This window comes from Panulirus ornatus, chromosome 9 (assembly GCF_036320965.1).
Source record: "Panulirus ornatus isolate Po-2019 chromosome 9, ASM3632096v1, whole genome shotgun sequence".
NCBI lineage: Eukaryota > Metazoa > Arthropoda > Malacostraca > Decapoda > Palinuridae > Panulirus > Panulirus ornatus.
In genome coordinates, this window is record NC_092232.1 from 29,335,304 (window position 1) to 29,360,265 (window position 24,962).

Consider the following 24,962-nt stretch of genomic DNA (forward strand, 5'->3'; position numbering starts at 1 on the left):
GGGGATGACTGCCTCTGTAAGTAAGTTAAGCTGGGGTCATCAAGCTGGGGATGACTACCTCTGTAAGTTAAGCTGGGGTCATCAAGCTGGGGATGACTGCCTCTGTAAGTAAGTTAAGCTGGGGTCATCAAGCTGGGGATGACTACCTCTGTAAGTAAGTTAAGCTGGGGTCATCAAGCTGGGGATGACTACCTCTGTAAGTAAGTTAAGCTGGGGTCATCAAGCTGGGGATGACTGCCTCTGTAAGTAAGTTAAGCTGGGGTCATCAAGCTGGGGATGACTACCTCTGTAAGTTAAGCTGGGGTCATCAAGCTGGGGATGACTACCTCTGTAAGTAAGTTAAGCTGGGGTCATCAAGCTGGGGATGACTGCCTCTGTAAGTAAGTTAAGCTGGGGTCATCAAGCTGGGGATGACTACCTCTGTAAGTAAGTTAAGCTGGGGTCATCAAGCTGGGGATGACTGCCTCTGTAAGTAAGTTAAGCTGGGGTCATCAAGCTGGGGATGACTACCTCTGTAAGTTAAGCTGGGGTCATCAAGCTGGGGATGACTACCTCTGTAAGTAAGTTAAGCTGGGGTCATCAAGCTGGGGATGACTACCTCTGTAAGTAAGTTAAGCTGGGGTCATCAAGCTGGGGATGACTACCTCTGTAAGTTAAGCTGGGGTCATCAAGCTGGGGATGACTACCTCTGTAAGTAAGTTAAGCTGGGGTCATCAAGCTGGGGATGACTACCTCTGTAAGTAAGTTAAGCTGGGGTCATCAAGCTGGGGATGACTGCGTCTGTGAGTAACCTGGCCAACGTGGTGTTCCCAGATGAACCCCCTGACCACCATCACCGTAGCCACGACGTCCTCGCCTCTGGCCTGAGCTGTCGAGGATCAAGACAAACGCCTCACACCCTTATCTCCGAGGGTCGCGCCCTCCTCCTGAAAAAGGGGGGTAAAGGCTCTACTTTCTCGTGGACAGGTCGAGATAACACCTTATCTCAGAGGGTTGCAGGGCCTTCCTGGTGGGAGAGATGTACGAGCCCCGGGGGGCCAGGACGTCTACATAGGGTAGATCTTCCAGTGTTTCCCACCTCCCGACACATGTCCTCATATGTACTGACCTTCCCTTAATCCCTCTCAAGTGGAGTATGTGGAAACTCTCTCTCTCTCTCTCTCTCTCTCTCTCTCTCTCTCTCTCTCTCTCTCTCTCTCTCTCTCTCTCTCTCGTGAACTGTCATGTCGCTCCCTCGCCCCACCCTACATGGAGAGCCCCAGTATACAGCATCCACCACACCTACTGAAGCTACGATTCCCCCTAACATCCAGAGAAAGAAACGCTCACACACGCTTCCAGGATTCAGAAATATGAACAAACGTTTCTCTGGGACCAATCCACCCAGATATGTTAGCAAACGTTTCTCTGGGACCAATACACCCAGATATGTTAGCAAACGTTTCTCTGGGACCAATACACCCAGATATGTTAGCAAACGTTTCTCTGGGACTAATACACTTAGAAATATTGGCAAACGTTTCTCTGCGACCAATACACCAAGAAATATGAGCAAACGTTTCTCTGGGACCAATCTACCCACAAATATGAGCAAACGTTTCTCTGGGACCAATCTACCCAGAAATATGAGCAAACGTTTCTCTGAGACCTGGATTATCCAGTCTTTCTTACTGTCCTATTATTATGCATCATAACACCTCACATACCACCCTCACAACTTAATATGTACCACTGTCATATGTACAGCATGTGTAGTATCAAATAGCTTACACATAAATCACATAACCCTGTACATGTAGAATAACCAAGACATGACCAACTCTGGCACGAATGATGAAGAAGAATCAAGTCGGGAAAAATGTCGTACAGATTCCAACTGTTGACATGATCAGCATTACGACATGACGATCATCAGCCATGATGACCCGGCCTCGGGACCTGACCCTGTCATGTCAGAGGTCACGTCCTCGCAGGCAGAGGTCGTGGTCCACATGTTGAAATACTGGAAGCCGTGCTGAAGGTTTCCCATTCTTAAAACTCCTCCACCAGCGTCAGTTACACCGCGAGTTAGAAAACGAGGGTCTGACTGTCAGGGTAAACTGATCCATTCACCGACCCAACACGACCAGATACATAGTCTGACGTGTTACTCCTGCAACAGGTCGACCACAGCACAGTGGATAACTCCACACACTGACTTCTAATTATCCTATATAAATGAAATCGATATCATACTACTTCACGCAACCCAAATAATGATTATTTTTTTTTTTTTATTATACTTTGTCGCTGTCTCCCGCGTTTGCGAGGTAGCGCAAGGAAACAGACGAAAGAAATGGCCCAACCCCCCCCCCCCATACACATGTATATACATACGTCCACACACGCAAATATACATACCTACATAGCTTTCCATGGTTTACCCCAGACGCTTCACATGCCCTTGATTCAATCCACTGACAGCACGTCAATCCCGGTATACCACATCGCTCCAATTCACTCTATTCCTTGCCCTCCTTTCACCCTCCTGCATGTTCAGGCCCCGATCACACAAAATCTTTTTCACTCCATCTTTCTACCTCCAATTTGGTCTCCCTCTTCTCCTCGTTCCCTCCACCTCCGACACATATATCCTCTTGGTCAATCTTTCCTCACTCATTCTCTCCATGTGCCCAAACCACTTCAAAACACCCTCTTCTGCTCTCTCAACCACGCTCTTTTTATTTCCACACATCTCTCTTACCCTTACGTTACTCACTCGATCAAACCACCTCACACCACACATTGTCCTCAAACATCTCATTTCCAGCACATCCATCCTCCTGCGCACAACTCTATCCATAGCCCACGCCTCGCAACCATACAACATTGTTGGAACCACTATTCCTTCAAACATACCCATTTTTGCTTTCCGAGATAATGTTCTCGACTTCCACACATTCTTCAAGGCCCCCAGAATTTTCGCCCCCTCCCCCACCCTATGATCCACTTCCGCTTCCATGGTTTCATCCGCTGCCAGATCCACTCCCAGATATCTAAAACACTTCACTTCCTCCAGTTTTTCTCAATTCAAACTCACCTCCCAATTGACTTGACCCTCAACCCTACTGTACCTAATAACCTTGCTCTTATTCACATTTACTCTTAACTTTCTTCTTCCACACACTTTACCAAACTCAGTCACCAGCTTCTGCAGTTTCTCACATGAATCAGCCACCAGCGCTGTATCATCAGCGAACAACAACTGACTCACTTCCCAAGCTCTCTCATCCCCAACAGACTTCATACTTGCCCCTCTTTCCAAAACTCTTGCATTTACCTCCCTAACAACCCCATCCATAAACAAATTAAACAACCATGGAGACATCACACACCCCTGCCGCAAACCTACATTCACTGAGAACCAATCACTTTCCTCTCTTCCTACACGTACACATGCCTTACATCCTCGATAAAAACTTTTCACTGCTTCTAACAACTTGCCTCCCACACCATATATTCTTAATACCTTCCACAGAGCATCTCTATCAACTCTATCATATGCCTTCTCCAGATCCATAAATGCTACATACAAATCCATTTGCTTTTCTAAGTATTTCTCACATACATTCTTCAAAGCAAACACCTGATCCACACATCCTCTACCACTTCTGAAACCACACTGCTCTTCCCCAATCTGATGCTCTGTACATGCCTTCACCCTCTCAATCAATACCCTCCCATATAATTTACTAGGAATACTCAACAAACTTATACCTCTGTAATTTGAGCACTCACTCTTATCCCCTTTGCCTTTGTACAATGGCACTATGCACGCATTCCGCCAATCCTCAGGCACCTCACCATGAGTCATACATACATTAAATAACCTTACCAACCAGTCAACAATACAGTCACCCCCTTTTTTAATAAATTCCACTGCAATACCATCCAAACCTGCTGCCTTGCCGGCTTTCATCTTCCGCAAAGCTTTCACTACCTCTTCTCTGTTTACCAAATCATTTTCCCTAACCCTCTCACTTTGCACACCACCTCGACCAAAACACCCTATATCTGCCACTCTATCATCAAACACATTCAACAAACCTTCACAATACTCACTCCATCTCCTTCTCACATCACCACTAATAATAATAAGGGAAATGATAAGAGATTATCAATAATATCTTCCCAACCGTAATTCATTTACGATATAGTTTCTCCATTTGGTGTGATGGACCAGCAGGTGGTGGTGGTGGTGGGTGTGATGGTCCAGCAGATGGTGGTGGTGGGTGTGACGGACCAGCAGGTGGTGGGTGTGATGGACCAGCAGGTGGTGGTGGTGGTGGTGGGTGTGATCGTCCAGCAGGTGGTGGTGGTGGTGGGTGTGATGGTCCAGCAGGTGGTGGTAGTGTGTATGATGGACCAGCAGGTGGTGGTGGTGGTGGTGGGTGTGATGGACCAGCAGGTGGTGGTGGTGGTGGATGTGATGGACCAGCAGGTGGTGGTGGTGGGTGTGATGATGGTCCAGCAGGTGGTGGTGGTGGTGGGTGTGATGATGGTCCAGCAGGTGGTGGTGGTGGTGGGTGTGATGGACCAGCAGGTGGTGGTGGTGGTGGATGTGATGGACCAGCAGGTGGTGGTGGTGGGTGTGATGATGGTCCAGCAGGTGGTGGTGGTGGTGGGTGTGATGATGGTCCAGCAGGTGGTGGTGTGGTGGGTGTGATGATGGACCAGCAGGTGGTGGTGGTGGGTGTGATGATGGACCAGCAGGTGGTGGTGGTGGTGGGTGTGATGATGGACCAGCAGGTGGTGGTGGTGGTGGGTGTGATGATGGACCAGCAGGTGGTGGTGGTGGGTGTGATGATGGACCAGCAGGTGTGGTGGTGGTGGGTGTGATGATGGACCAGCAGGTGGTGGTGGTGGGTGTGATGATGGACCAGCAGGTGGTGGTGGTGGGTGTGATGATGGACCAGCAGGTGGTGGTGGTGGGTGTGATGATGGTCCAGCAGGTGGTGGTGGTGGTGGGTGTGATGATGGACCAGCAGGTGGTGGTGGTGGGTGTGATGATGGACCAGCAGGTGGTGGTGGTGGGTGTGATGATGTGTAGCCAGCAGGTGGTGGTGGTGGGTGTGATGATGGACCAGCAGGTGGTGGTGGTGGTGGGTGTGATGATGGACCAGCAGGTGGTGGTGGTGGGTGTGATGATGGACCAGCAGGTGGTGGTGGGTGTGATGATGGACCAGCAGGTGGTGGTGGTGGTGGGTGTGATGATGGTCCAGCAGGTGGTGGTGGTGGTGGGTGTGATGATGGTCCAGCAGGTGGTGGTGGTGGTGGGTGTGATGATGGTCCAGCAGGTGGTGGTGGTGGTGGGTGTGATGGACCAGCAGGTGGTGGTGGTGGGTGTGATGATGGACCAGCAGGTGGTGGTGGTGGGTGTGATGATGGACCAGCAGGTGGTGGTGGGTGTGATGATGGACCAGCAGGTGGTGGTGGTGGTGGGTGTGATGATGGTCCAGCAGGTGGTGGTGGTGGTGGGTGTGATGATGGTCCAGCAGGTGGTGGTGGTGGTGGGTGTGATGATGGACCAGCAGGTGGTGGTGGTGGGTGTGATGATGGACCAGCAGGTGGTGGTGGTGGTGGGTGTGATGATGGACCAGCAGGTGGTGGTGGTGGTGGGTGTGATGATGGACCAGCAGGTGGTGGTGGTGGTGGGTGTGATGATGGACCAGCAGGTGGTGGTGGTGGTGGGGGTGTGATGGTCCAGCAGGTGGTGGTGGTGGTGGTGGGTGTGATGATGGTCCAGCAGGTGGTGGTGGTGGTGGGTGTGATGATGGACCAGCAGGTGGTGGTGGTGGTGGTGGTGATGATGGACCAGCAGGTGGTGGTGGTGGTGGTGGTGTGATGATGGACCAGCAGGTGGTGGTGGTGGTGGGTGTGATGATGGACCAGCAGGTGGTGGTGGTGGTGGTGGGTGTGATGATGGTCCAGCAGGTGGTGGTGGTGGTGGGTGTGATGATGGACCAGCAGGTGGTGGTGGTGGTGGGTGTGATGATGGACCAGCAGGTGGTGGTGGTGGTGGGTGTGATGATGGTCCAGCAGGACGGCAGCTTTAATGGACCAATATCCAGCAGCAGGAACCACTAGAAACCAGTCGCTCAGCCGAGGATTTTCATCCCCAGGATGAGCGGGATTATCCCAGGTGAGCTGTGGTCCACAGTGGACGGGTCACATGATGACTGTGGTCCACAGTGGACGGGTCACATGATGACTGAACCACAGGAACCCGTCTTAAATAACCTCTAACCTCGCCACACCATCTGTCCCTGGGGACGCCACCTCACTCCCAAGGCCCGCGAAACTGTCCCCAACCACTAGTTAAAGAGACGTCAATACATGAGTAAAAAAAAAAAAAAGGTGAGTTAATATATGAGGTTAATTCCACTTGTCTCCCCAGGACGAAGTTGGCAATGTCAATGTCCGACCTAGGAAAAGAACGGGTCTAGGTGGGCGAGGCAGGTGACGTCATAACCCCAATCAAACTAACCCCCTCCCCCCCCATCTTCCCCGACCCCCACACCTCACCCCGGCCCAACATACAACAATGTCTGGCCTTAATACATGGCTCGAATAAGTGAGATCTTCTGCAAGTGTCGATATATTCCTTTATGAACAGATTTCGAAAATTGTTCTGGACGTCGTGTGAGGTTCCCACTGAAGATGGTGATGATAAATAGCATTTGAATCAAACAGTCATTGAGAATACCGAAGACTTTTTTCTCCTCACAACAAAAGCACCGGCATTTTAATATCCAATATGAATTACATTATTAACCAGCAGGTCATGTTTAATGTTAGGGTCTGACCTCTCCACATCATCACCAGTGGGTAATGTTCAGAAATAACAATGTAGGGCTAACCTGTCGTCTGCATCGACCACGTATACATATCACTGATCTCACTGGCTATTACTTACCATTGCAAAGACGAAAAAAATATACATAAAACCATAAAAACAGATCTGGAAAATATGTCCTCAAGGGCATATGCCTGGCCATGTATAAACGCCTGACATTTAAGAACAAGTGCTGGCAATTGCTGGCTGGCAGACCCTTATAATCCACCTGTGTTGTGCCATCTTACCGTCCCTCCAGACACACAATCATCCAGCTGATTGGCTCAAGCTACGAGAACCACTGGGAAGTCAGGCTATTTGATAACACTTACTACATGAGCGCCACGGTACAACCCTTGTGTCTGATGGCCACAACTTTTGACTTAACCCCTCCAGGTTGGATTTCAGGCCACGCCATCATACCCAGAGTTCGTCCCCCCCCCTTTCTCAATGGTCCCACCTGGTCCAGTTCCATGGTCCCCACCTGGTCCAGTTCCATGGTCCCAACCTGGTCCAGTTCCATGGTCCCCACCCGGTCCAGTTCCATGGTCCCCACCCGGTCCAGTTCCATAGTCCCCACCCGGTCCAGTTCCATGGTCCCCACCCGGACCAGTTCCATAGTCCCCACCCGGTCCAGTTCCATGGTCCCCACCTGGTCCAGTTCCATAGTCCCCACGTGGTCCAGTTCCATGGTCGTATCGTCGTCCCCGGTAACTTAAGCTCACTGGAAAACCTTCGTAACCAACTGCAAGAAACTTCACGCTGAAGATTTATATCAGAGTTGAGTAATAATGGTAAGGTTGCTTCCTTGGATGTAATGATGAGGGGCCACAACAGCATCATCCCTCACCGACGTTTACAGACATCCCCACCGACCAAGGTAAATGTATGAATGGCATAAGTGAATGTGCTCAATATGACATGAAGAGCGTCATTCATGCATACGTGAGGAGAGTGATCATGGTCTGCTCAACCTGGCAACTTCTACACCAAGAACTTCGACGTGTCCGGCAAATGTTAATTAACAATGGATATTCAGATACTGAATTTGATACCATTGTGAACACCATGCTAGAGCAAACATGTCGTGGCAAACACACAACCTCAACGTGACATCATTAAAGTTGACTACAGGAACACATTTACGACAACATATCGAGAGGACGAGATGATCGTGTGAGATATTGTAGCCAGAAACTGCAAAGCGATTGGTGAAGACCAGGATATCTGTCTGATAATATACTACAACAATCTGAAAACATGTTCGCTCATAATGAACAACAGTATGGCAGGTCGCTCTGGAAGTGTGAATCGTACCGATGTGGTATATGGGTACCGATGTGGTATATGGGTACCGATGTGGTATATGGGTACTGATGTGGTATATGGGTACCGATGTGGTATATGGGTACTGATGTGGTATATGGGTACCGATGTGGTATATGGGTACTGATGTGGTCTATGGGTACCGATGTGGTATATGGGTACTGATGTGGTATATGGGTACCGATGTGGTATATGGGTACTGATGTGGTATATGGGTACTGATGTGGTATATGGGTACCGATGTGGTATATGGGTACCGATGTGGTATATGGGTACCGATGTGGTATATGGGTACCGATGTGGTATATGGGTACTGATGTGGTATATGGGTACTGATGTGGTATATGGGTACTGATGTGGTATATGGGTACCGATGTGGTATATGGGTACCGATGTGGTATATGGGTACCGATGTGGTATATGGGTACTGATGTGGTATATGGGTACTGATGTGGTATATGGGTACTGATGTGGTATATGGGTACCGATGTGGTATATGGGTACCGATGTGGTATATGGGTACCGATGTGGTATATGGGTACTGATGTGGTATATGGGTACTGATGTGGTATATGGGTACCTGATGTGGTATATGGGTACTGATGTGGTATATGGGTACCGATGTGGTATATGGGTACCGATGTGGTATATGGGTACCGATGTGGTATATGGGTACTGATGTGGTATATGGGTACTGATGTGGTATATGGGTACCGATGTGGTATATGGGTACTGATGTGGTATATGGGTACTGATGTGGTATATGGGTACTGATGTGGTATATGGGTACCGATGTGGTATATGGGTACTGATGTGGTATATGGGTACCGATGTGGTATATGGGTACCGATGTGGTATATGGGTACTGATGTGGTATATGGGTACTGATGTGGTATATGGGTACTGATGTGGTATATGGGTACTGATGTGGTATATGGGTACTGATGTGGTATATGGGTACGATGTGGTATATGGGTACCGATGTGGTATATGGGTACTGATGTGGTATATGGGTACCGATGTGGTATATGGGTATTGATGTGGTATATGGGTACTGATGTGGTATATGGGTACTGATGTGGTATATGGGTACTGATGTGGTATATGGGTACCGATGTGGTATATGGGTACCGATGTGGTATATGGGTACCGATGTGGTATATGGGTACCGATGTGGTATATGGGTACCGATGTGGTATATGGGTACCGATGCAATACTGGGGACTGTCAGCCCTACCATACAAACAACATTGGACATCCAACCTGCACCGTGAGCCGTCGCCTCTCGCTCCACATACAAGAAGGTGGAATCAAACATCATGTACAAAAGCATGGAACGAGACTAACGAGGGAGATTATAGTGAATAACACCAGAATCATTACTAGTTGCAGTGATCACAGGAGACTACAGATATTAGGAACCAATCACATTAGAGAGAAATGACGTGTCATCAACATCCACACAAACATGAACACCGCCATACCTAATCTGTAAACAAGAGAATATCTACGTAAACATATTTACCGAATCCTGGTGATAGAAATCAGATGGTCAGTTCTAAATGGCAGTTAGTGCTCAAAGAAGGATAGGCATACAGGGTCATAACACAGTTACATAGCACTGATGACACTTTAGGAAGGTCACAGTTGTATACACAGGAAACGTTTCTAGTGTTCGTGTGGCGTACATTTAGTCCATCATTACCGGGAGTCTGGCCAGACGATCATAGTTTAGACCAAAGGAAGGGAGGAATACTTGTGTAATAAGTCTTAGTGTAAGAATATGACGTTGTGGAAATACGGAGTAGATGTGAGCGACCAAGGGAACCTCAGCGACCACCACGGTAAAGCACAGTTTGTGGTGATGGTCGCGACACCATGATACACCACGAGGGTCTGGAGGACCCAGGGACTGCATCACTCTGTGCACCGTCTCGCCTCGGCTCTCGAGAGACTATAAATTCGAGACGAGACCCAACACGTGGCCAGCCGTGTCACAACACGGGCAGTGAGGCCACATCAGTAGTGGCCGACGGTATGAGAACACGGGGAGAGGTGCCAACCAGTGGTCTCCAGCCGTCTTATAATACGGGGACTGGGGTCTCCAGCGGACGGTGGCCACCAGTGTGAGTGTGCAGGGACGGCAGCACACCCGCACGGGGGTCCACCTACCTGAGGCAGGTCTGGCACCACACCAGCCGCGTCCACCCATGCAAGACTCCCTCCTCCCTCCTCCCGAACTCCTCCTAACTCTGTAGAGATATCTGGCCCAGGCATAACGGCAGCCTGACTCACAATATGAGACCCGTCCCTCACATGGGGAGAGAGAGAGAGAGAGAGAGAGAGAGAGAGAGAGAGAGAGAGAGAGAGAGAGAGAGAGAGAGAGAGAGAGGCGGAGGTAAAATATGAAACATGGCAGACATGTAAGCAGTGACGGGTTTAAAATATACAACGGAATTCGAAATATGGAAATTTGGGAGAAGGTCGGAAGCTGTGCAGAGAGAGAGAGAGAGAGAGAGAGAGAGAGAGAGAGAGAGAGAGAGAGAGAGAGAGAGAGACGTCAGGAACAGAAGAAGGGGCAGGTCCGTAGAAAAAGCAGGCAGGTGAGAGAGGAACCTGCGTCTGGTAGGCCTGCTGGTGTTACCACCCGGACCCCCAGCAAGACCCAGCCTTACATCGTCTCACTCCAGCACATGGCTCACAGTCTGCCACATGTACGTCTAACCAACACGTCTCGACCCACGAAACCCTCTGGCGAGGCGGAGTTTCATTTCAAAATTGGTACGTACATTACCAAAAAAAAAAATACAATTCTTAAAATCATGTTTGACAAAAATATGAACGTCTCGTGTCATGTTGCATGTAAACAACCAAACACTTGACAAACTACACCTGTGACTACCCAGACACTTGTTAACTTGAGCATTGTAGAGGCGTCTCGGCAAGTGTGTTCATTACAGAGTCATGGTTGAGGTTCTGAGCAAAATACAGGTGAAACAAGGTGGAACATGTGAATCTATCATCAGTTATAGACACGTATGTAGCTGAGAAGCCTAGTAAGGCACCCTGGTATTGTCGTACACTCGCCAAACGTTCTCACTACACATATAAACGTTCGAGATGAACACGTATGTCCTTACAGGTCGTTGTCACATCCCTGAACTAATCTTACACGTCGGCCAGCACTGGTGTGCCTCCCACTCCAGACATTACTATAACACCATCACATGACTTGACAGCTTCACTCACACAATACATAACACAGGGATGAAGAGTGACACATGCAGAAGTAGTGTGGACAGGGTGGTAAAAATTGGGTGTCTCGCACTTCCTTTGAATAAAGGAGCACTTCGCCTCACAGATAACGTGCTTGCAGCGATCACGGGCAGTGATAAAAGCTCAATGGGAGTAGAAGGAAAGAGTGTTTTTCCAAGCCTGACATACCTGATCCCTTGCCTGAACGGCCTCAGAACAGGAACGGTTGAACCATGGGCTGGAGGAAGAGGGATAAATGCTTCCATTCCCGCAAGAATAACCTCTGTTATGCGTCTGGCGGAGACACAAGCATCACTACATAAGAAACAGTAATTTACACGAGGAAAGTCGGAAAAGAAATTACGTAAGTTATTCCAGTCAGCTTTGTTGAGGGGCTACTGGAGAGGGAGGCGCCTTTAAAATAAATAAATTCACGCGAGTGAGATCAGATGAAATAACTGGGTGTGAGTTTGTGTGTGAACAGCGGGAGAGATTAGAGGTGAAAAACAAATCCAGAATATCAGGAGAGTCATCACAGCGGTCAGGTATATTTGTGGGATGGGAGATAATTTGTTCTAAATCACTGAGAATGGAGAACGTGAGGGCTTCAATCCCTCCACCCTCCGCATGGGAAGAATTCAACCATACCCTATGGTGAACGTTGAAATCCCCCAAGTAGAGGACCTCAGCTTGCGGGTGAAAGGATGTCACAGTCGCATGGCAGGAGTTTAGACAGTCGACGAAGGAAATAAAATATGTAGAATTAGGAGAGCAAGAAGCGAAACATAGGAAAAGTGTGGTAGTAGGGAGACCGACCTTGAACCACATAACATCACAGTTTCGGCACTCCAGGTCCCTGTGGCGTGCAACAGGTGTGTTGATGTTGGATTAAACACAAACACCATCTCTGAACATGAATTGTTAGTCGAGGTTATGGTTGGATGTGGAAAAAGGACCCCTCTGTGTGTGTGTGTGTGTGTGTGTGTGTGTGTGTGTGTGTGTGTGTGTGTAGAAATCAAATGTGACATCACTGGTGTAAGCGCGACAAACGTCAACCAGAGAGTAGTAATCTGTTACACGTAACGAGTCATGTGACACAACACCAGGTGTGCTAGGCTGTCACCAGGCACACCAATGTGGACGGGACACCTGGGCCCAGGCTGCTATGGCGGCCCACAGAAGGTGGGATGACGTTACAAAATATGAAAATCCGAACTGATCCAACAGTGGAAAATGTAAATGGTAAACACACGTCATTTACATATCGTCATTTGTTGGCGTCTTTCCTGCCGCCCCACATGCCATCTCTTGCTCCAGGGCCCGCGTCAGCTTGCTGGGCCAACACCCGACACCCTCCAGCCTCCTGACCCATGCAGAACCCAGACAATGGAAACTCTGATACCAGAACACGTAGCCTTCCTCTCTAGTGCCACTGGATGTACACGAGTCTCAGAACAATGGGCTCACGAGAGGCGAGGAGGAGGGAAACAGAACATGGGACAAAACATGTCTTTATCTTCATGTCTGCTGCCTCACTGTGAGTCTGTCCGAGTATGAGTCTATCTCAGTACGTCTCAGAATGAGTAAGTCAGTATGTCTGATTCATCCAGAGCATCTCAGTCTAAGTGTGTGTCAGCATACAGAGAGGTACATCCTCTGGTCACAAGCAGCATCTTCACCAAGCAAGGGACAAGCACTACGCACACACGCCCAATGTCCCAGTGAATCAATGGAAGGCCTGAAGAGTAATGTAGTTTCGCCACTGGAGTAGTGTCGTTCAAGTGTCGCTCGTCCCTCCTGCCGACACTGGTTCATCTTCCCGCCAATTTTCTCCATTCATGTTAGCAGACTTGTTTAGTGACATGAATGTTGCTACATCTCCTTATGTACATGAGGCCACACCCAGCTTGGCTGGGAACACAGGCATCCAACACAGTCGTCAGCTAAGCTCCTGTATGTATATTCTTACTACATATACCAGTCACAAATAAAGATGTATATTTACATACTGAATATTAATCACATGAAACCTTCCTTTTTTCCATGACTTGCATTTGAAGATTCATATTAGTTCGATCTGCAGGAAATAGTAAGTGCCATCCAGCAACAGTAAGCCTTCACACACATACACACACACACACACACACACACACACACACACACACACACACACACACACAACACGTAGTGATATTCCGTATATTAGGCGAAAAAAAAGAGATTAAAAACAAATCTAAAGATGACGCACAAGATAAGTGTTGTCAGGGGGGCGTCAAGCTTCCAGTCCTTGTGTTGTTACATCAAAGGTGTTGTCACAGCTCGACTGAGAAGCTGCTGTTGACGCGTCCCTCCAAAGGACGCTGGAGCCAATACTTTTCTCCTTCCTCGGAGATCAAAGGGATGAGAAATCCTTCCCCCTGCTCACTGCCAAGCCCCCTTGAGGAGCCTGACTGTACAATGGTAGTACGACCCTCAGGTGTCATGACCTGATCCCAGACATGGTCTTATCTAGCCTGGTCAAACGTCGAGCCATCACTCACATGCAAGGGTCGTGCATAGCAATCATACCATCGTGCTCAGGGGTCGTACTGCGCGTCGTGCTCAGGGGTCGTACTGCGCGTCGTGCTCAGGGGTTATACCGACGTACCCAAGAAATATAGTCATGCTCAAAGGATGCGGTCAGTGTCCAGCAATAATAATAATAATAATAATAATAATAATAATAATAATAATAATAATAATAATAATGGTCGTATGAAGGGTACGCCAGGCACTCCTTACTTGTAAGCCCGCTCGAACGCCTCTTTTTTTCTCTCTCTTTCACTAGCAACTTCAATTCTTCATCCCACCACTCACTGCCCCCTCTGATGTGCCCACCTCATACTTTGTGCATGCCACATGCATCTCTTGCACATGCCATCACTGCTTTCCTAAATACCTTCCATTCCTCTCCCACCTCCTCCTTCATTTTCTCTCATCTTTTGCTATTCTACAATTAAACTCTCCTGGTATTTCTCCCCAAAAGTCTCCTTTCCAAGCTCACTTACTTTCCACTCTCTTCTCGACAACACTATTTCCTCTTTTCCGAAAACCTCTACAAATCATCTTCGCCTCCACAAGGTAGTGATCAAACATCCCACCAGCTGCCCCTCTCAACACATTCACATCCAAAAGTCTCTTTTACACGCTCATCAACTGATGTGTCTACCCAATAATGCCCGCTAACCATCTCGCCTACTCACATACGTAAACTTGTGTATGTCCTTTTTAAACCAAGTATCAACCAGTTCCTTTTCAGCACTCAACTCCACAAACTTCTCACTGTTTCTGTTAATGATACTGAATACTTTTTGCCCCCTAATTATACTAATAACTGCCACATTACTTACCTTCGCATTCAAATCACCCATCACTAATACATAGCCTCTTAAAATCCAAACTGCTGACACACTCACCCAGTTGATCCCAAAACACTTGCCTCTCATGATCTTATAACCAGGTGCATAAGCACCACTAATCACCCATCTCTCTCCATCCACATTCATTTTTACCCATATTAATCGAGAATCTATTTCTCTGCACTCACTTGCTCCCACAACTCCTGCTTCAGGAGTACCGCTACTCCTCCCTTAGCTCTTGTCTTCTCACTAACTCCTGACTTTACTCATAAGACATTACCATACCATTCTTCTTTACCCTTGAGCTTCGTTTCACTCAGAGCCAGAACGTGCAGGTTTCTTTCCTCAAACATACCACCTATCTCTCCTTTCTTCTCATCTTAGTTACTTACATCCATACATATTCAGACACCCCAGACTGAGCCTTTGAGGAGGATGAGCACTCCTCGCCTGGCTCCTTCTCATGCGCCTTCTTTTAGAAAATGAACTACAAGAAGGGGGTGTTTCGAGCTCCCTGCTCTCGCGCCCTTTAGTCGCCTTCTACAATACGCAGGGAATACGAAGGTAGAATTCTCTCTCCCCTACCTAATATCACTATTAATTATGCTGATGATATTCTTACACATCCCAAAACATATCGTGAAATGCAAACTATTCTCAACGGCATACACATAAACCAACTGGTAGCGGCAGGAGCGGACCATCTGAGTTGACCATTGGTGGAAACCCGATTGACTTTGTCCTTCAATATCCTGGTGTCTCAGCCCCATGTGCTGCATCTAGTGTGAAAAAAAAAACTAAACTGACAATGAACAGTTAGACTCAATAGCTCATACAGCTGTTGCAGGGTACAATCCTAATTACGGTGCAAATATAATGGTTAAAATGCTGTACCTAGCTTATATTAGGTCTGTAACAGACTACCCAGCACCAGTCTTGGTCCTAAACAACAGCAAAGGTATCAACAAACTTGAAAAAATGCAAAATGATGACTGAGGAATCATACTCGGGTGCCCAAAGTCCACTTAAGTACTTAATATGCTGAAAGACCTTGTTATTCCCAGCGCTGAAGACAGAATACTTGATATCCATCTTAGGATCGGACAGAAACTTGAGCGTGGTGATCCAGATAGTGTTGTCTCTATAAAGAATTATCAACCTACATATGCCATGGCACAAGTGACTCTAAATGGACCCAAGTAACAGCCAACCACATGACAATGTGTGGTGTACATGATTTGTACAAAATTAGGAAGCAGCAGGATTTCCTGCCTCCATGGCAGATAACTCTCTTTGACGTCACTACACAAACTTAACCACCCAAGAAACTAATTACTTACCATCTTCACTTTCCACACTTGGCCAAGACCAGCGGTCATGAACATATACAGAAACTCCAGACTGAACACAACACAGCCCAGTGCATCATCTGTACTGATGGTTCTCACGACCCTGCCACTGTGAGGGCAGGTAAAGCTGCCATTGTGATCCAGCCACAATGGTGTCAGATTACAGAAAAATGTTAGTATAAACAAGTTGGCATCTACTCTACACTCTGAATTGTTCGCCACACTTATCGCTCTTGAGCAGGTAGAAATCACAGCCACGGACAGTTTAATTATCTGTGATTCTTTATCTTCACCACTTGCCCTTAACACCAACCACGAGATCAGAATGTAACATGCTGGTCTCTGAAGCCAGACACAAATATTCAGACATTATTGTTCAAAGGATTCAAATCAAATTGTTATGGATTCCCTCTCATACAAGCCTCCGTGAGCATGACATAGCTGATGCTTTAACCCAACTTATACTTAGTAAGGGTGATGTTGAAAACAACACGAGTTGTCAATTAGAAGCCTCAAAACTGTAATCAGAAAGGAACTAACTGACCTCTTTGAAGCAAGAAGACGAGTTCTGATAAGCACAAGTAGAACCATCACAGCGAAAAGTGTAAAATAAAACATGTATATGGAGAAAGTAATGAGATCAGTAGATTACATGATGTAACTGCTAAACTAAGGCTAGGGTATACGTACTACTGGCTCTTTGGCTTATCTGGAGATGTTAATCATGTGAATTGTAAAGTTTGTGGTCAAAGATTTGGTCACAAACGAGAATACTTTGTCTCAGAATGTGAAAAATAGAGGCTTTTAGGGATGACTCTACACAAACCCTGCAGGAAATGTCAACACCTTGTTGTTAATAACAAGTTACCTGAGACTTTGTTTGTATCCACTTTTTGTATCTAGTCGGTAAAACTTGCCATACGAAACTATGTAACATATGTAATAAAATACGAATTGTAACATGTAATACCAACCCACTAGGGTCTGACTCAGACCCTTTGTGACCACTGTAATCATCACAGGATGAACATGGGCGGCACAATAAACTTGCCGTGGGACACAGGCACAAATCAAATAAAATCATCCCCTACCCCAACAATACTATATATATATATATATATATATATATATATATATATATATATATATATATATATATATATATATATATATATATATATATATCACATAAACAACATTATCAGCTATGAATGACAAATGACACTTACTGTGTTGTACCTAACGTCCAGGCATTAGGCTCACTGCTGGAGATACAGCAGGTGTAGAGCAGGGGGTGTCACACGTGTACAGTACACACCACACGTGCGTACACGACACAGGTGTACAAGACAAGCAAGAGAGGGGTACTTACCTTCCCCACGAGCGCCAGAGTCGGTGAGGGCCGCGGTGTGGGCTGCAGTAGCGCGTCCCGCCCAGGGACACCAGGCTGAACGATGACCTGAAGCAGACAACGGCAGTGGTCAGTTGTGGCGAGGGAGGAGGAGGAGGAGGAGGTTCGTCACTCGTCCTGGCTGAACCATGACGGGTGGCGGTGAGGGACGGACTCATGATGAGGAATGGTGAGGGACGGACTCATGATCAGGAATGGTGAGGGGCGGACTCATGATCAGGAATGGTGAGTGACGGACTCATGATCAGGAATGGTGAGTGACACACTCATGATGAGGAATGATGAAGGACGGACTCATGATGAGGAATGGTGAGTGACACACTCATGATGAGGAACGGTGAGTGACACACTCATGATGAGGAATGGTGAGTGACACACTCATGATGAGGAATGGTGAGTGACACACTCATGATGAGGAATGGTGAGTGACACACTCATGATGAGGAATGGTGAGTGACACACTCATGATGAGGAATGGTGAGTGACACACTCATGATGAGGAATGGTGAGTGACACACTCATGATGAGGAATGGTGAGTGACACACTCATGATGAGGAATGGTGAGTGACACACTCATGATGAGGAATGGTGAGTGACACACTCATGATGAGGAATGGTGAGTGACACACTCATGATGAGGAATGGTGAGTGACACACTCATGATGAGGAATGGTGAGTGACACACTCATGATGAGGAATGGTGAGTGACACACTCATGATGAGGAATGGTGAGTGACACACTCATGATGAGGAATGGTGAGTGACACACTCATGATGAGGAATGGTGAGTGACACACTCATGATGAGGAATGGTGAGTGACACACTCATGATGAGGAATGGTGAGTGACACACTCATGATGAGGAATGGTGAGTGACACACTCATGATGAGGAATGGTGAGTGACACACTCATGATGAGGAATGGTGAGTGACACACTCATGATGAGGAATGGTGAGTGACACACTCATGATGAGGAATGGTGAGTGACACACTCATGATGAGGAATGGTGAGTGACACACTCATGATGAGGAATGGTGAGTGACACACTCATGATGAGGAATGGTGAGTGACACACTCATGATGAGGAATGGTGAGTGACACACTCATGATGAGGAATGGTGAGTGACACACTCATGATGAGGAATGGTGAGTGACACACTCATGATGAGGAATGATGAAGGACGGACTCATGATCAGGAATGGTGAGTGACACACTCATGATGAGGAATGGTGAGTGACACACTCATGATGAGGAATGGTGAGGGACGGACTCATGATCAGGAATGGTGAGTGACACACTCATGATGAGGAATGGTGAGTGACACACTCATGATGAGGAATGGTGAGTGACACACTCATGATGAGGAATGGTGAGTGACACACTCATGATGAGGAATGGTGAGTGACACACTCATGATGAGGAATGGTGAGTGACACACTCATGATGAGGAATGGTGAGTGACACACTCATGATGAGGAATGGTGAGTGACACACTCATGATGAGGAATGGTGAGTGACACACTCATGATGAGGAATGGTGAGGGACGGACTCATGATCAGGAATGGTGAGTGACACACTCATGATGAGGAATGGTGAGTGACACACTCATGATGAGGAATGGTGAGTGACACACTCATGATGAGGAATGGTGAGTGACACACTCATGATGAGGAATGGTGAGTGACACACTCATGATGAGGAATGGTGAGTGACACACTCATGATGAGGAATGGTGAGGGACGGACTCATGATGAGGAATGGTGAGTGACACACTCATGATGAGGAATGGTGAGTGACACACTCATGATGAGGAATGGTGAGTGACACACTCATGATGAGGAATGGTGAGGGACGGACTCATGATCAGGAATGGTGAGTGACACACTCATGATGAGGAATGGTGAGGGACGGACTCATGATGAGGAATGGTGAGGGACGGACTCATGATGAGGAATGGTGAGTGACACACTCATGATGAGGAATGGTGAGTGACACACTCATGATGAGGAATGGTGAGTGACACACTCATGATGAGGAATGGTGAGTGACACACTCATGATGAGGAATGGTGAGTGACACACTCATGATGAGGAATGGTGAGGGACGGACTCATGATGAGGAATGGTGAGTGACACACTCATGATGAGGAATGGTGAGGGACGGACTCATGATGAGGAATGGTGAGGGACGGACTCATGATGAGGAATGGTGAGTGACACACTCATGATGAGGAATGGTGAGTGACACACTCATGATGAGGAATGGTGAGTGACACACTCATGATGAGGAATGGTGAGTGACACACTCATGATGAGGAATGGTGAGTGACACACTCATGATGAGGAATGGTGAGGGACGGACTCATGATCAGGAATGGTGAGTGACACACTCATGATGAGGAATGGTGAGGGACGGACTCATGATGAGGAATGGTGAGTGACACACTCATGATGAGGAATGGTGAGTGACACACTCATGATGAGGAATGGTGAGTGACACACTCATGATGAGGAATGGTGAGTGACACACTCATGATGAGGAATGGTGAGTGACACACTCATGATGAGGAATGGTGAGTGACACACTCATGATGAGGAATGGTGAGTGACACACTCATGATGAGGAATGGTGAGTGACACACTCATGATGAGGAATGGTGAGTGACACACTCATGATGAGGAATGGTGAGTGACACACTCATGATGAGGAATGATGAAGGACGGACTCATGATGAGGAATGGTGAGTGACACACTCATGATGAGGAATGGTGAGTGACACACTCATGATGAGGAATGGTGAGTGACACACTCATGATGAGGAATGGTGAGGGACGGACTCATGATCAGGAATGGTGAGTGACACACTCATGATGAGGAATGGTGAGTGACACACTCATGATGAGGAATGGTGAGTGACACACTCATGATGAGGAATGGTGAGTGACACACTCATGATGAGGAATGGTGAGTGACACACTCATGATGAGGAATGGTGAGTGACACACTCATGATGAGGAATGGTGAGTGACACACTCATGATGAGGAATGGTGAGTGACACACTCATGATGAGGAATGGTGAGTGACACACTCATGATGAGGAATGGTGAGTGACACACTCATGATGAGGAATGGTGAGGGACGGACTCATGATGAGGAATGGTGAGGGACGGACTCATGATGAGGAATGGTGAGTGACACACTCATGATGAGGAATGGTGAGTGACACACTCATGATGAGGAATGGTGAGGGACGGACTCATGATGAGGAATGGTGAGTGACACACTCATGATGAGGAATGGTGAGTGACACACTCATGATGAGGAATGGTGAGTGACACACTCATGATGAGGAATGGTGAGTGACACACTCATGATGAGGAATGGTGAGTGACACACTCATGATGAGGAATGGTGAGGGACGGACTCATGATGAGGAATGGTGAGTGACACACTCATGATGAGGAATGATGAAGGACGGACTCATGATGAGGAATGGTGAGGGACGGACTCATGATCAGGAATGGTGAGTGACACACTCATGATGAGGAATGGTGAGTGACACACTCATGATGAGGAATGGTGAGGGACGGACTCATGATGAGGAATGATGAAGGACGGACTCATGATCAGGAATGGTGAGTGACACACTCATGATGAGGAATGGTGAGTGACACACTCATGATGAGGAATGGTGAGTGACACACTCATGATGAGGAATGGTGAGTGACACACTCATGATGAGGAATGGTGAGGGACGGACTCATGATCAGGAATGGTGAGTGACACACTCATGATGAGGAATGGTGAGTGACACACTCATGATGAGGAATGGTGAGTGACACACTCATGATGAGGAATGGTGAGTGACACACTCATGATGAGGAATGGTGAGTGACACACTCATGATGAGGAATGGTGAGGGACGGACTCATGATCAGGAATGGTGAGTGACACACTCATGATGAGGAATGGTGAGTGACACACTCATGATGAGGAATGGTGAGTGACACACTCATGATGAGGAATGGTGAGTGACACACTCATGATGAGGAATGGTGAGTGACACACTCATGATGAGGAATGGTGAGTGACACACTCATGATGAGGAATGGTGAGTGACACACTCATGATGAGGAATGGTGAGTGACACACTCATGATGAGGAATGGTGAGGGACGGACTCATGATCAGGAATGGTGAGTGACACACTCATGATGAGGAATGGTGAGTGACACACTCATGATGAGGAATGGTGAGTGACACACTCATGATGAGGAATGGTGAGTGACACACTCATGATGAGGAATGGTGAGTGACACACTCATGATGAGGAATGGTGAGTGACACACTCATGATGAGGAATGGTGAGTGACACACTCATGATGAGGAATGGTGAGTGACACACTCATGATGAGGAATGGTGAGTGACACACTCATGATGAGGAATGGTGAGTGACACACTCATGATGAGGAATGGTGAGGGACGGACTCATGATCAGGAATGGTGAGTGACACACTCATGATGAGGAATGGTGAGTGACACACTCATGATGAGGAATGGTGAGTGACACACTCATGATGAGGAATGGTGAGTGACACACTCATGATGAGGAATGGTGAGTGACACACTCATGATGAGGAATGGTGAGTGACACACTCATGATGAGGAATGGTGAGTGACACACTCATGATGAGGAATGGTGAGTGACACACTCATGATGAGGAATGGTGAGTGACACACTCATGATGAGGAATGGTGAGTGACACACTCATGATGAGGAATGGTGAGTGACACACTCATGATGAGGAATGGTGAGTGACACACTCATGATGAGGAATGGTGAGTGACACACTCATGATGAGGAATGGTGAGTGACACACTCATGATGAGGAATGGTGAGTGACACACTCATGATGAGGAATGGTGAGTGACACACTCATGATGAGGAATGGTGAGTGACACACTCATGATGAGGAATGGTGAGTGACACACTCATGATGAGGAATGGTGAGTGACACACTCATGATGAGGAATGGTGAGTGACACACTCATGATGAGGAATGGTGAGTGACACACTCATGATGAGGAATGGTGAGTGACACACTCATGATGAGGAATGGTGAGTGACACACTCATGATGAGGAATGGTGAGTGACACACTCATGATGAGGAATGGTGAGTGACACACTCATGATGAGGAATGGTGAGGGACGGACTCATGATCAGGAATGGTGAGTGACACACTCATGATGAGGAATGGTGAGTGACACACTCATGATGAGGAATGGTGAGTGACACACTCATGATGAGGAATGGTGAGTGACACACTCATGATGAGGAATGGTGAGTGACACACTCATGATGAGGAATGGTGAGTGACACACTCATGATGAGGAATGGTGAGTGACACACTCATGATGAGGAATGGTGAGTGACACACTCATGATGAGGAATGGTGAGTGACACACTCATGATGAGGAATGGTGAGTGACACACTCATGATGAGGAATGGTGAGTGACACACTCATGATGAGGAATGGTGAGTGACACACTCATGATGAGGAATGGTGAGTGACACACTCATGATGAGGAATGGTGAGGGACGGACTCATGATCAGGAATGGTGAGTGACACACTCATGATGAGGAATGGTGAGGGACGGACTCATGATCAGGAATGGTGAGTGACACACTCATGATGAGGAATGGTGAGTGACACACTCATGATGAGGAATGGTGAGTGACACACTCATGATGAGGAATGGTGAGTGACACACTCATGATGAGGAATGGTGAGGCTGGAAATCATCCCCTCTCGTTTTTCATTTTCCAAAAGACTTCGCTAACACGGGAGATGGCGAATAGTATGGAAATATATATATATATATATATATATATATATATATATATATATATATATATATATATATATATATATATATATCATCCCTGGGGATAGGGGATTAAGAATACTTCCCACGTATTCCCTGCGTGTCGTAGAAGGCGACTAAAAGGGGAGGGAGCGGGGGCCTGGAAATCCTCCCCTCTCTTTTTTTCTTTTTTTTTAATTTTCCAAAAGAAGGAACAGAGGGGGCCAGGTGAGGATATTCCAAAAAAGGCCCAGCCTCTGTCTTAACGCTACCTCGCTAACGCGGGAAATGGCGAATAGTTTAAAACAAAAGAAAGAAATATATATATATATATATATATATATATATATATATATATATATATATTCTGTCGCTGTCTCCCGCGTTTGCGAGGTAGCGCAAGGAAACAGACGAAAGAAATGGCCCAATCCACCCCCATACACATGTATATACATACGTCCACACACGCAAATATACATACCTACACAGCTTTCCATGGTTTACCCCAGACGCTTCACATGCCCTGATTCAATCCACTGACAGCACGTCGACCCCTTTATACCACATCGATCCAATTCACTCTATTCCTTGCCCTCCTTTCACCCTCCTGCATGTTCAGGCCCCGATCACACAAAATCTTTTTCACTCCATCTTTCCACCTCCAATTTGGTCTCCCACTTCTCCTCGTTCCCTCCACCTCCGACACATATATCCTCTTGGTCAATCTTTCCTCACTCATTCTCTCCATATGCCCAAACCATTTCAAAACACCCTCTTCTGCTCTCTCAACCACGCTCTTTTTATTTCCACACATCTCTCTTACCCTTACGTTACTTACTCGATCAAACCACCTCACACCACACATTGTCCTCAAACATCTCATTTCCAGCACATCCATCCTCCTGTGCACAACTCTATCCATAGCCCACGCCTCGCAACCATACAACATTGTTGGAACCACTATTCCTTCAAACATACCCATTTTTGCTTTCCGAGATAATGCTCTCGACTTCCACACATTCTTCAAGGCTCACAGGATTTTCGCCCCTCCCCCACCCTATGATCCACTTCCGCTTCCATGGTTCCATCCGCTGCCAGATCCACTCCCAGATATCTAAAACACTTTACTTCCTCCAGTTTTTCTCCATTCAAACTTACCTCCCAATTGACTTGACCCTCAACCCTACTGAACATAATTACCTTGCTCTTATTCACATTTACTCTTAACTTTCTTCTTTCACACACTTTACCAAACTCAGTCACCAGCTTCTGCAGTTTCTCACATGAATCAGCCACCAGCGCTGTATCATCAGCGAACAACAACTGACTCACTTCCCAAGCTCTCTCATCCCCAACAGACTTCATACTTGCCCCTCTTTCCAAAACTCTTGCATTCACCTCCCTAACAACCCCATCCATAAACAAATTAAACAACCATGGAGACATCACACACTCCTGCCGCAAACCTACATTC

At 47.1% G+C, this 24,962-nt stretch overlaps 1 protein-coding gene across 1 annotated transcript in view; it reads right to left on the reverse strand.

Annotated features, from left to right (window-relative positions):
* LOC139750304 (oxysterol-binding protein-related protein 1-like) overlaps positions 1-24,962 on the reverse strand; it is a 745,131-nt gene that overhangs the window by 520,539 nt on the left and 199,630 nt on the right. The window contains exon 14 of the mRNA XM_071664928.1: positions 17,575-17,661. Within this exon, the coding sequence (XP_071521029.1) occupies positions 17,575-17,661 (87 nt within the window). The remainder of the gene's footprint in view (positions 1-17,574; positions 17,662-24,962) is intronic.